This window comes from Gopherus flavomarginatus, chromosome 14 (assembly GCF_025201925.1).
Source record: "Gopherus flavomarginatus isolate rGopFla2 chromosome 14, rGopFla2.mat.asm, whole genome shotgun sequence".
Classification (NCBI taxonomy): domain Eukaryota; kingdom Metazoa; phylum Chordata; order Testudines; family Testudinidae; genus Gopherus; species Gopherus flavomarginatus.
The window spans coordinates 30,594,696-30,608,254 of record NC_066630.1 but is presented as its reverse complement, the minus strand read 5'-3'; the positions used below and the strand labels follow the sequence as shown (position 1 = coordinate 30,608,254).

At 38.0% G+C, this 13,559-nt stretch overlaps 1 protein-coding gene across 9 annotated transcripts in view; it reads left to right on the top strand.

The window, feature by feature from the left end:
- The window catches only part of RPGRIP1L (RPGRIP1 like), a 119,280-nt gene that overhangs the window by 62,344 nt on the left and 43,377 nt on the right, over positions 1-13,559 (top strand). For 5 of the 9 annotated variants that reach the window (XM_050922519.1, XM_050922517.1, XM_050922516.1 and 2 more), the window contains 7 exons: positions 974-1,346; positions 4,255-4,469; positions 4,891-4,974; positions 5,375-5,458; positions 6,602-6,682; positions 9,077-9,239; positions 12,056-12,153. In XM_050922519.1, the coding sequence (XP_050778476.1) occupies positions 974-1,346; positions 4,255-4,469; positions 4,891-4,974; positions 5,375-5,458; positions 6,602-6,682; positions 9,077-9,239; positions 12,056-12,153 (1,098 nt within the window). The remainder of the gene's footprint in view (positions 1-973; positions 1,347-4,254; positions 4,470-4,890; positions 4,975-5,374; positions 5,459-6,601; positions 6,683-9,076; positions 9,240-12,055; positions 12,154-13,559) is intronic. The other 4 variants (XM_050922520.1, XM_050922522.1, XM_050922521.1 and 1 more) reach the window with 4 other exon arrangements.

The window sequence follows — 13,559 nt, the reverse complement described above, 5'->3', positions numbered from 1 at the left end:
CAATTTTATATAAAGTTTGGAGAACAGTTTCCCCCAAAATTGAAGTTGTTTTTTTTTTGGCTGAATGTTTTTTGGGTTGGAGTCACAAGAGAGCTTTAGGAGAAGGCAGCCTCCTTCTAACTTTTGGCCCAGTGATTAAGGCACTTAGGTAGGATGACTGTGAGTTGGCACTATGAATAATTAATGAATAGTCATTGGACCAAAAAAAGAGAGTGAGAATGACTTGGGCGCTCTCCTAGGACGTAGGAGACCTAATTGAAGTCCCTGCTAAAATAACTATTAATTATTTATAAAAAGTGGAAGAGTTTCAACAGCAAGATTGAGAAGTATCCGTACTAGAATCCCCGATTCCCTAATTCATAGGGCACTCTGCGACACTGTGGACGACCTAAGTTCAAATCCCTGCTCCACATCAGGCAGACGGGGAACTGAATCTGTATCTCCCACAACATAAGAAGAATGCTGCTGCCACATTCTTCTCTAGCCATCTTGTGAATGTAGTCCCCTTTTTCTTTTGCTTAAAAATGCCCTAAATCAAAACAAAAAATTTTCAGTTTGGTTGAACAAAACATTTCATTCAACCCCACTAAAATTTTATTCTGACTTTTTTCATTTCAGTGAAAATTTCAAAAGAATTTGTTTTGGTTTAACTCAAAATGAAACTTTTTTTCAATTTTTTGGAATTGTCAGCGAACTGAAAAATCCACTATTTGCTCAGCTCTGGCACATGGATCATAACATTTTACAAGAAGAAAATAAATAAGTAGTAGATATGAAAGGATTAATCTCTTCTTCCCCAGTGCTTATAACCAGAGTTACTGAAATTTATTGTTCAAGTAAAGTTTTGACACACTAAATTAGTTAAACAGTAGTTTGGTTGTTATTTAAGCAGGCAGCTGTTTTTGCTTTTTATATTGCTCTTCTGCACCAGGATAAGAATTCTAACGGGTTTTAATTAACGTGCTTTTTTCAGTTAAAGCAACCGATACACAGAACTGCCCAAGTCAGCACTTCAGCAGATGGCGACTTAAATGAGCTTCATATTACAATAAAATGTTGTAGTAATCTCAAGTCCCGAAAAAAACACCTTCAGCCAAATCCTTATGTTGTCTACAAGTTCTTTGATTTTGCAGACCATGATACTCCCATCATTCATAGCAGCAACAGCCCTCAATTTGACGACCACATGTGTTTTCCAGTGCCAATGAATACAGATTTAGACCAGTATTTAAAATCGGAATCTTTGACTTTTTATGTGTTTGATGATGGTGAAACAGAAGAAGGTCTTTATGTAGGGAAAGCGATTGTTCCTCTTATCTCTTTAGCACATGACAGATACATCTCAGGTAAGAATTTGACCTTTTCAAAGCTAACTAACTTTATACCTACTGCTTCATGATGCATTTTATGTGTTTTAATTCATCGCTGTGTTTTCCCAGTTTTACACCAGCATAAAATGATGTTGAGGATCTTTGCTTTGCATCTAATTACCACCAGAAAAGCAGAATGAGTCAAAGTTGGCAATTTGTAGGGGTGAATGCAAGGTCCAGCTTTTTGCACAAGTCTTCTTGGAATGATGGGGACAATTGTATTTTTGTTTAAACTTCCCCATGATTAAAAACAAAAAAAAGTAAAACCAACAGAAACTCAGTGGCAAAGTTCTCATTCAGCCTGCTCACAATATGACAAGTAGAATTTTTTTACCTTTTGACCCTGTGTTGTTCTGCCATGAATGGGCATTTCGACTGTGGCATGAATAGTAAATGATAAATGTAGCCTGATTGGTATAAATCATCATTCATTAACAGTGACTGAGTTAATTGCAAGGACACCATCTATATTTTGTTTATTCTAGTAATATTTTCCTTGCATTTGACCTTTTGATCGTAGATTTGACTGTCAGATATCTATCTGGATTGGCTGAGTTGTCAGTCTGATGTATTTTTCTGACACCACATCATTAGCATTTGTATTTAGTGTGGTAATAAAGCATTGTTAGTGTTAACATCACTTGGAAAGTGCTAAACTAACTATTAGATTTCCTACCTTGCTGCTTTATTAAAATGTAACAGGGCCTCTGCAAAGTACATAGAGAACAAATATAGATTAAATGAGTTTTCTTAAAAGAAATCTTGGAAATCCTCCTGAATGCATCTGTGTGATTAAAAAGGTTCTCTGGATATTTTGAAGATCTACTTTCATGGCATTCTTTTTAAATGCTTAGTGACAGTAATAACCTTATACTAGAAAGCATTTTGTAGTTGTTCTCTTTTTCCAGTGATCTTTCTTCATTTTTTTAGTAACAGCATGCTAATTTCTTCCATGGTTACCTTCCATCCTTTGACTTCATTTTCTCAGGATTTTCCTTTAATCATTTCAACTGAAGTGCACTTAAAAATCAATCAGGACATTAACATGAGAAACTCTTTGTCATCTTTCAGCCATAGAGAAAAGAAAACAGGAAGGTCATTTGAACCCATGCTGTGTAGCAGACAGATAATAAACGTGAAAAAAATTCACAAACTAAAACTAACATAAATCAACAAATATAAATTTGACTTGGGGGCGGGGAGTCAAGATATTTATAATGAGGCTTCATTTTATAGAGGTAGAGCAATATTTTGCACATCTGTTAAGATGTCACTTCTAAGACATATGTCCAAATACTGTATCAGTTGAGCCCATGGTCCTGCAATCAGATCCTCACAGATGGACACTTGCTCTCATATATATCTGACTGCGGGATTGGGGCATATAGCAGGAATATGTTGAAATATTAAAACACTGCTTGTGAAGTTTTGAATTATCTAGTAAACTGAAAGCTAAGTGAAAGGTATTGCTACTTTTCTTTTTTATTTTATTTTTAAAATAATGCTGTCAAAGAAAAACATTTAGCATATCTGTTATTAATCTTATACTTAGCTGCACTTAATTGGTGCTGTAGTTTGTGTACTTTAGGCTGCCTGTTTATACGTATAGCTTATATTTTTAGAAAACGTATTTATTTACAGTAGATAATTATGGCTCCTTAATGCACCACTGGAAAATAACTTAATGAAATCATTTGCAGAGATCCATGCTGAGACTCTAAAAATGTAATTCTATTATGTATTGAAGAGAAAATATATGTGGTGGTTTCAGTTAGGGAAAAATGTTTCTAATGTGTATTTAAAATAGGAAAACATTTCCCAGGTCTGCTAGGCAGTGGACTCTCAGAGCTGCTTCATAATCTTATTTTAAAGTTTTTGTCCAGCTCCAGCTACCTCCAGGACTGTTGCCGAGGGCCACTGAGGCCAGCAGCCCAAGCTGCTGGGGGCTGCTGAGCAGCAGCTGCTCCAGCCAACCCCAGCACTGCTGCTCAAGCAGTCCCTGGGGCCAGGTGGGGCAGTCCCCAGGGCCAGCTTACTATATCCTCAGGCCAGTTGCCTGGGGCCGCCTGAGTAGTGGCTGGTGCACCTGTCCCCTGGGCTGTTCCAGCAGCACTGGTGCGGCTAGTTGCAGGGCCACCCAAGCAGCTGGTTGTGGAGTCGCTCCAGCAGTGGCTGGTGTGGCTGTACTCAGGGCTGCCTAAGCAGCTGGCACCCAGGCCATCTGCTTTGGTGGCCCTTGGGTCATCATAGAATATTAGGATTGGAAGGGACCTCAGGAGGTCATCTAGTCCAACCCCTGCTCAAAGCAGGACCAATCCCCAGACAGATTTTTTTGTCCCAATTCCCCAAATGGCCCCCTCAAGGATTGAACTCTCAACACTGGGTTTAGCAGGCCAATGCTCAAACCACTGAGCTTTTCCTCCCCTGCCCCCGACTGCTGCAGAAGTCTCAGAGTGACTCCCCCTGAGGAGTCCCGACCTCCTATTTGAGAACCCCTGACCTAGATGGAAATACTAGGAACAGCCTCACGTGGATAAGAAATCTTATTGCTATATTGTGTTTGAGAACCCCTGCCCTACGAGGCAAGAGTGGCACCTACACTACACTACACTTTGCCTGTTTTGCCTGCTTTGCACTACTTTTTTCCCTCTTGTAGTTATGGCCTTCCCTCAAAATTCTTTGCTTTAAAATACTCTCCATGTGAGACTTGAAATTACAGGAAGCATCCTTTTGCTTGGAATTAATATTCTAAAGTCTGTCTTGGATGTGGTTCTCAAGAGAGCTCAAGAAACTGAATGCTGTTCCTCTGTAATTCTTGCATTACATGTTGTTTCACTCGGCATGATAGCTATATAGCTAGCTGGGTTTTGCACTCTCCTTTCAGGTACATTTGAACTAACAGATTCTGAAGGACATTCTTCTGGCACCATCAACGTTGACCTAAAATGGAGATTTGCCTATCTACCTCCAAGTGGATCAGCAGTGGCAGCAGACCTAGTGAGTTACATCCAAAATGAAAAACCAATGGCAACTAAATTACCAGTGAAGGAGGAAGTGCTGACTCTAACCCTGACCCCTTCTTTTACTTCATCAATGACAGTAAGTAATCTAACAAATTCAAAGAAGTTAGAGATAGAAAAGACCTATTACAGTAGGTCATCCTGCCCAACCTTGCCAAGTGGGATTAATCCTTACAATACAGTGCATTTAATAGAGACTAGTAGAAATACTTCATACAACCACCGGTTGGATTTCTGCAGGAAGAAAAAGCCTCCATGTTGTCACTTTTGAAGCTTTTAAAAGTCTTCTGTACACATAGACAATTGTATAGGAGAGACAAAGCAAACACTAACCTTTTTAGATAGAACCATTTTGTAGACATTTCAAATTATTTACCTTTTTATTTTTAAAATAAGTAAATTCCAAATCCTCAGTCAGATTTTACAGGGAAATATTTCAGTCTTGTTCATTAATTTTCCAAACATTGCTAGCTTCCACTGTGTTTCTACCTGTTATTTAGAAGTTCCCAGAAAAGGAACTGACGGAAATACAGACATCGGGAGAATACGAGAGGAAAAAAGACACTCAGAGGCCGAATTTTGAGGTAGTAGGCTGTGGCAGAACAGGCATGCCTGCCTCTTTGGCTTTCAGCTCTTTCCAGGCTTTTTGCGCTTGCTGTGTGGCTGGAGTGGTCAGCCAGCAAGTCCCTCTTGATGCTCTCCTGCTTTCAGCCTTTCTCTATTAACCACCTACAGCTTTCTCCAGGGTCTTGCTAGAGTCTTGTGGTGTCTGGAAGCTCTCACTTACAGATCGCTTGCTCCCAGGCAACTCTCACCTGCCCTTTTCCTGACTGACTCCTCCACTCTGTTTCTTCCTCATTTCTGTGGTCCAGGTGCTAATTAGGAAGCAGCTTATGAGTCATGGGTGCTTTGGCCTCTTTGTTCTTAAAGGGCCAGTACCACATTGTGGCAAACACCTTTTTTAATTATATTGATTTATCCTAGGCACCAAAGCCCAAACCAAGACAGCGTATTGCTCTAGCAGACAAGAAAGTCTCTTTTATGGATGTCAGCATACTGCAGATTCCAGTGAGGTTTAAGTATTTTCTTAAGAGTTTATGTATTGAAAATGTACTCATGCAATAATTTAAACAAATTATAGTACCAATAATTACTATTTTAATCAGCTGAAGCCAGTTAACTAAAATGGAGTCTCTAACATCAGTTGTAAAATATCCTGAAATGAGTGTTAAGTGTAGTTTATTATTTGTTAATATGGTGTATTAATTATATTTGGGCTATATAGTTACTTTCTTCTGGTCCTAAGTGCATTTGATAACCTTAATTAATCATATTAAAAACAGAGTTGATCTACAACTCTTCCTACTGTCAGTTAAATTTTAGTCAGAGTAAACTTTCTTTTGAACAGTAAAAATACCAAAGAGCATAAGTACAAACTAAGGTAGTCTATTGTAAGTTCACAATAGAAAATCAAATTCAGCACTGATAGAATCAAACTTTTTCAAAAGCCTGAATCTGAAAAATGAAAGTAGGAAGTGTAGGTGTTTATATCAAATATGTAAGACTTCCACTTAAATGTAACTTTAGTCACATTAGACTTATATAAATAATATAAACATATATTTTGGGACCAAATTTATTCAAAAGGCCATTCCCCCACCCCTTCCTAATTTGTCCCCACAAATATTTGTATACATATTTTTTGCCATTTGGAGTCTGTATACGTTGTTTTCAGGTACAATTTGATGCATAAGGTTGGGATTTTTAAAGGGAGTTAGGTGCTCAAACCCTATTGAAATTCAGTGGGATTTAGGTGCTCAACTCCATTCTTTGAAAAGCCCTGCTTTGCTGTCCAAATGACCTAAATTGCTGGCAAAAGTAATATTAGTAGAAGTTTCCATTAATTATATAAAAAGAATCAAAACAGCTTTTTGTATGGATTATAGCCCAGACATTGCAGCATTGTAGTAGTTTAAGAAATTCAGAAACACAAATGGGTTAGAAATAAACTTAAACCTTAGTAGTCTATTTACTTTGTCTGGTTATGATACACTCTGGTTCTGAGATATTCCTGTGACCATTTTGACAATATAAACAATTGCAGCTGCAAAAAGGAGGCTCGTTAGACTTTCAGCCCAGCTTTCAGCCTTTTATGTGCTCGTTTTGTAATATCAGTTAAATATGTCTCCTTATTGTGTGCCAATACCTTAGAGCCCTATTGCTGATGAAGACAATGAAGAAATTTCACAGAAAATTAAGGCTGATAAACGCACTGTTTCAAATGTTCCAGAGGTATGAGGTGGTTCAAGTTTTATGATGTCATATACCAATTTGCGCTTGAATTTGCTTTATATGTTGATAGCTGTAGCAGAAAATTCAATATCAGATTTGTTTAGTTATGCGCTAAGGGTAAAACTGTAATACAGTGATATCCTAATTGTTTGGTAATTAGAATTTTAATTGGTTCTCTTGATGAATAACTATAGTAGAGAAATTGACTAAGTGGTCAGGAATGAAGTTGGTATCAACATTATCATCCAAGTGCTGTGTGTTCATCAACTGCTAAGTAACTAGGAAATACAAGATAAGAATCTAAGAGAAAAAAATTACTTGTTTTGTCAGGCAGGTCAAATGAATGTTTTAGTAAATGGTTTTATACAGGTGTACAAGACATGTCATGTTATATATTAAAGAATCGAAAGTACAGTGCCAAAAAGGATTAGTGTTCATGGAAGGAACATGCGTAGTGCTCCCATTATGGTCTGCTGTCCGATTTACTGCTTCTTTACATGGTATGTAGCCTTCCAACTGTACATGCAGAGGGAATAGAAAGGGGGGAAAAATACATCTAACAGGCTAAGCCTGGATTAGTATTTGAATGGAGGAAATTTCATTAAATGCATTGGAATATAAGTGATTCAGTGACGAACATTATTTTCTCTCAACCACTACTAAGCTAGTAATATTCCTAATAATTCCTTATGCTTTTAACACTTGAATTAAATGCATCTCCTCCTTCCCTTTAAAAATGATCACTAGATAACAGCAAAAAAAATGTCAACTGTGGAATATATGCTGAATATGTAAAATACCAAGGGTAAGAAAAGTATTAAATACATAATTTATTTCAAATCTACCCTTTCTTTTCTTTTATATCTCTTGAAATGATGGATAACCACCTTTTAGTTCACCTGTCCAGTGTATTACACCAGTGAAGTCACATTTGTCATTGCACTAAACTGGAAACTTTACCTTTCTCCGTTCCCCAGAGGAAAATAAGGATAATTAAATAGTTTTGCAAACCTGTGCAAGGATATTCATTTCTGGCACCTGACCTTCCTTCCCAATCCAAGACATTTAGATTACACCTCTCTTACTGCCAGCAGTGGCTGTCGCAGAAACAGTGCTCCTGACAGATTATCAGTCTGGTGAACTAACAGAACAGTGGTTCAGTGCTCCTGATTTTACATTCATATTCCTCTTTTTAATGCTTATTCTGAAGGCAAATAAACAAACTGATTCCCCCTGTTCACCTCAGGGGGACACATTTAAAGGGTTTTGTTTTCCTGGCTGCACTCTTTCTGTTTGTTCCTCTTTCTCCCCTCAAGGCAGAGCAGGCCAAATAGAATGTGCCAAAGACTACAAGGAGTTCCATCTGTTAAGAGATCATCTCGTGAGCTGCAAAAAGGGAGCTCTGCCATTGCCACTGTTTTTCCTAAAGAATGTTTCACTGGCCAAGGATTGTCTGGAGCACAGTGTCCCAGCTCTGACATATCTCCTTTTCCAATGGAGGGCCTAAAGCCAGCGTCATACCAGAAGAGAATTGTTCAATTGGTGGAAGAGTCCTCAGTGGCTTCTTAAAGTTCCTTTGTTAGGCTGCAGTGGTCTAGAGTGGAGGGACTCACCTGGTCCAAGAATAGAATGGTTATGGGAAGCCTTGGAGCCCCATGCCTCCAGTACTGTAGGAGGACAGGTACAGCTCAAATGTCTGGCATGGGAGCGAAATCAGACCCAGAAAGAAAATGATCTGGTAACAAACTTTACTGAGCTCACTACAGAGTAGATAAAACTTACTCCAGCAGAATTGGTGGGTGTGATATCCCAGATTTAGTACATATTGAAAAAGGTACCATGTTCTATGATTTCAGTGGATCTGAAAGCAGGGGGAAAGAGAACTTTAGAATAAATTATAAACTAAAGGCTTCTCTTACCCTAGATTTTTGACACATTAAATATATAATTTTTAAACTGGCTCTTTTTTACTGCTATTTGCAGTTCATGAAAACTAATGCAGTGCAGAAAGGCTAATCAGGGTTATAAAAATACCATCAGAATAATAGTTTTTCTAAAAATAAATGGTTTAAAATACGAGTTAAATGTTTTGAGACCTTCAGAGGCTGAATTTATGTTGACAGATGCCAAGAGATTTTATGAATTATATCTTTAGAAAATGTAAATTGTTATGAATTTGTCCTTTTTACTCTGTCAGATATTTGTTATTGCAGTTGATAATTGATGAGCTTTTCATTGCTCTTTGTCCTGTTTAAGCTATATCGTTACTAATAGGTCACATATATAATGCATACGAGCCATAACTCTTCAAGCTTTAAGTCTCAGTAGCTTTTCCTATTCTAGTAGGTGTTATAAATACCACAGAATGTCTATAAATATACCTACTTATTTGAGGTTATACAGGAAAGAGTGGCAGATGATAAAGTAAAGGAAACTTCTGGAGAAATTCAGCAGGAAAAAGATGACCTCTCTCAGCTATCTGAGGGTCAATTGACTGACCAGAGCTCAGCTACTTCTGGAGATGAAACAGAAATAACTGAGGAATTGGAACCAGAAGGTAACTTTCATTTTTATAAATTATAAATGAATCTATTTAATTAATAAAGCTACCACTCTTTCCATTTTAAGCATTTGTTGTTAACCGTGGGAGCTACCTCATTGTAAGAAGGTTCACAACAGAAATTATATTCTGGTGTTGCTCATGGCTGTACTTGGTTGGGTTTGTTGATGTTATTCTTAGCCCAATTGGAAGTTATATAGTAATTGAATGCAAAAATTTGGTATTTGACCTAGTTTCATAAAATATTAAAGGAAACCTGGCTTCTGTTTTAAATGTCTTTATAGTCTCCCTTCAGAAGAGTGACGTTCTAAAGAATATTTTAAAAAGTGTTCTTATTTTGTCTGCAGATAATAGCCAACAGTAATATCAAAGATCATTTCTGAGAGGACAGTACATCATATCACATCTGTGACTTCAAGTTGTTAGTGGCAGATTTATATACAGACTACAAAAGCCAAGTCATCCTGTTCTAGCTCTTATTTTAGGCTTAGGGTATGTCTACATCTACAATTTTGCAGCGCTGGTTGTTACAGCTGTATTAGTACAGCTGTATAGGGCCAGCGCTGCAGAGTGGCCACACTTACAGCAACCAGCGCTGCAAGTGGTGTTAGATGTGGCCACACTGCAGCGCTGTTGGGCGGCTTCAAGGGGGGCTTGGGGAACGCGAGAGCAAACCGCGGGAAAGCAGGTCTCCTTCCCCGGTTTGCTCCAGTGTTCCCCGAACCCCCGAGCAAGCAGATCTCCTTCCCCGCGGTTTGCTCTCGCGTTCCCCGAACCCCCGAGCAAGCAGATCTCCTTCCCCGCGGTTTGCTCTCGCATTCCCCAAACCCCCCTGCAAACGGCGGGGAAGGAGACCTGCTTGCTCGGGGGTGCGGGGAAGGAGACCTGCTTGCACAGGGGTTCGGGGAACGCGAGAGCAAACCGGGGAAGGAGACCTGCTTCCCAGCGGTTTGCTCTCGCTTTCCCCGAACCCCCGAGCAAGCGGATCTCCTTCCCCGCGGTTTGCTCTCGTGTTCCCCGAACCCCCCTGCAAACCGCTTGGAAGGAGACCCCCTTGGGGGGGGATTCGGAGAACACCGGAGCAAACCACGGGGAAGGAGACCTGCTTGATTACCAGAGAGGCTTCCTCAGGTATGCTGGGATACCTGCTTATTCCACGGAGGTCAAGAAAAGCGCTGGTAAGTGTCTACACTTGATTACCAGCGCTGGATCACCAGTGCTGGATCCTCTACACCCGAGACAAAACGGGAGTACGGCCAGCGCTGCAAACAGGGAGTTGCAGCGCTGGTGATGCCCTGCAGATGTGTACACCTCCTAAGTTGCAGCGCTGTAACCCCCTCACCAGCGCTGCAACTTTGTGATGTAGACAAGCCCTTAGTGTCAGGGAATCAAACTGAGTCCTTGTCTACTAAATAAGGGCGGGAACAGTATACTAGATTTTTACATCCAATTGTTTATAGCTTCTTGTTAGGCCTTCTATTGTCATTAGGAATGCAAAAATGAAGAGTTAACCCCCTTTGCTTTTTATTTTATTTATAATTTTTTTTTACTCCCGCAAAACTGAGCTGAAAGCTTTGTAGAAGTGTCTGCCTGAATCCAAGCCTAACCTGTTTCTGAGAAATTATTTTGCAATGTAGTCATTTATGTGCAAGCTGCTGAAACCTAAACAGTGGAAATCCACAGATTAAATCAATATTCCTTTTAGGGGCTGTTAATTAAGCACAGTTAACTCCAGCAGTTCAGTCAAAACAAATTAACTTGATTTAAAAAGTTAATCACAATTGTAATTGCACTGTTAATAATAGAATACCAATATACATTTATTATAAATATTTTGGATGTTTTTCTACAATTTCAAATATATCGATTTCAATTACAACACGGAATACGAAGTGTACAGTGGTCACTTTATATTACTTTTATTACAAATATTTGTACTGTGAAAAAGATAAAAGAAATAATATTTTTCTGTTCACTTCATACGAGTGCAATCTCTTTATTGTGAAAGTGCAACTTACAAATGTAAAATCATTTTTTTTACATAATTGCACTGAAAAACAAAACAATGTAAAACTTAAGAGCCTACTAGTCCACTGAGTCCTACTTCTTGTTCAGCCAATCGCTAAGAGAAACATGTTTGTTTACGTTTACGGGTGCCTGCTTCTGATTTACAATGTCACCTGAAAGTGAGAACAGGTCTTTGCTTGACACTATTGTAGCCGGTGTTGCAAGGTATTTACACGCCAGATACGCTAAACATTAGTGTGCCCCTTCATGCTTCAACTTGTAGATTGTTTATCTTTTTTGCAGTGCAAATATCTGTAATAAAAAAAAAAGAAGTAAACACTTTACATTTTGTATTCTGCATTGTAATTAAAATCAATATATTTTGAAAATGTTGAAAAACATCCAAAAATATTTATAATAAATGTAAATTGGTATTCTGTTGTTGAACTGTGCAATTAAAACTGTGACTAATTTTTTAAAAAAATTGACAGCCTGAATTCCTATATTAAACTAATCTTTGTTTACACTGTTGTTTACCACAGGAGGTTTGATATGATTGTATCTCTGTTTCCACCATCATAGCCATTAGTGTTTTTAGCAGATCAGAAGAAAAACAATATGACTTTCTAGACCATTTAATAGTCATTGATTTGCCTGTGTCATGGTCTGCAAATGATAAATGATTTGCATGACTCTCTCAAACTATATTTATTAGAAAAACTAATATTATGCTCCTAGGTTTCTCAACAAATCTCAAATGGACTACAAATACAGAATTTAACTGTTTTCCCCCCCCCCCCCAACAGATCAAGATAATAGACTGGCAACTGATGCCATGGAATCAATAATAACTGACAGTGATGACTGTATTGTTCCTAGCCCAGTGTCCAAGAATATTAAACAGGTCAGTCAGTATATTTATGACAATTAAATGCTTCTGTTTGGGAAATTATGTAAATCTAAGAAAAACATATTTTAAATGTGTCTTCTTCTAATATCAGCAGTGAGATATCAAGGGCTAGATTTTCAAAGAGCCTTCAGTTTGTATGTGTACCTGTTTTCAAGCTGTAATAGGGCACTTATGCACACACATCAGGTAACTTAACCTAATGACCTGATTATGCATGCAAATAGAGGTTTTCTATATACATAAATTAAGCTGTAAATTTTCAGTAATCTTCAAAACTTGGGCCTCAGGTCAGACAGTTACAGATCTGACTATGTAATACCTGTGCAGGTACACGTTTGTAAGCATAAACAAATAATATGCAAATTATATGCCAATATCCTTTGTGTCCAGTACAACTTTCTTGCTTGGGAAGCATGTCCCTGCACTGCTTCCCGGAGCTCCCATTGGCCAGGAACGGCGAACCCATGTAAACAAACTGTTTTGTGGCCCGCCAGCAGAATACCCTGACGGCTGCGGGCCACAGGTTGCACACCACCGATCTGGAGGAATCCCATTTTCAGTCAAAAGGAGTTCTGCAGGAGTGCCGGAACGGGCTTTGGTAATTTTTGGAATCGGATTTCAGTTAATCTGAATTTTAAGGGACAGCAGTTTTAGAAGTGTAAGTGTTACTAGATTAGACGCTTCTAAAAATTACAGTCTTCTTTTAGTAATTAGTAAAGAAATGTAATTAATTTTTACGTGTTAATCTAATAACTGAAGATGTTAGGAACTGTATAAATCCTAGAAGTTCTGTTCTTCAACAATCATGCCATTGCCAAATTACAAGAAGGCTTATAGATAACTTGTCATTAATGTTTCAAGAGGTGGAGAGGCTATTTTCAGTGTAAGTTCCATCTCAAATTATAACCACTTGCTGATTAAAACACTACTACCAAAATCTTAACAATAATATTTAAATGTGTTGTTTGGTTAAAATATAATGCATTAATTAATTTTATGGTGCCTGCTCTGTGATACCAGAACCACACACAGTAACTTGTTCTATAGAATAAAAGTTACTTGTAAACAATTTTAGCAGTGGATGCTTGTGTTAAGGTATTTCTGTAATAATAGTATCTGCTTTACAAGAATAGAATATGTTTGTAATTAGAATTTATTAGAACATTAATACTTACAATTCTTGCTACTAAAATATTTGTGCTAGTGCTAGTTTAATCTACTGAGAAGCAGAAATCTTGTTAGAAATTCCACATTTAATCTTATCGATGTGTGACTGCTGTGTTTTGTTAAGCACTTCAATTTTAACATTTTTCCAATTTTAATACTTACATCTAATCTTCTATAGACAAATTATTTTTAATAATTAAGGGTCTGATTGATCCTCAACTCTTAAGAATTAG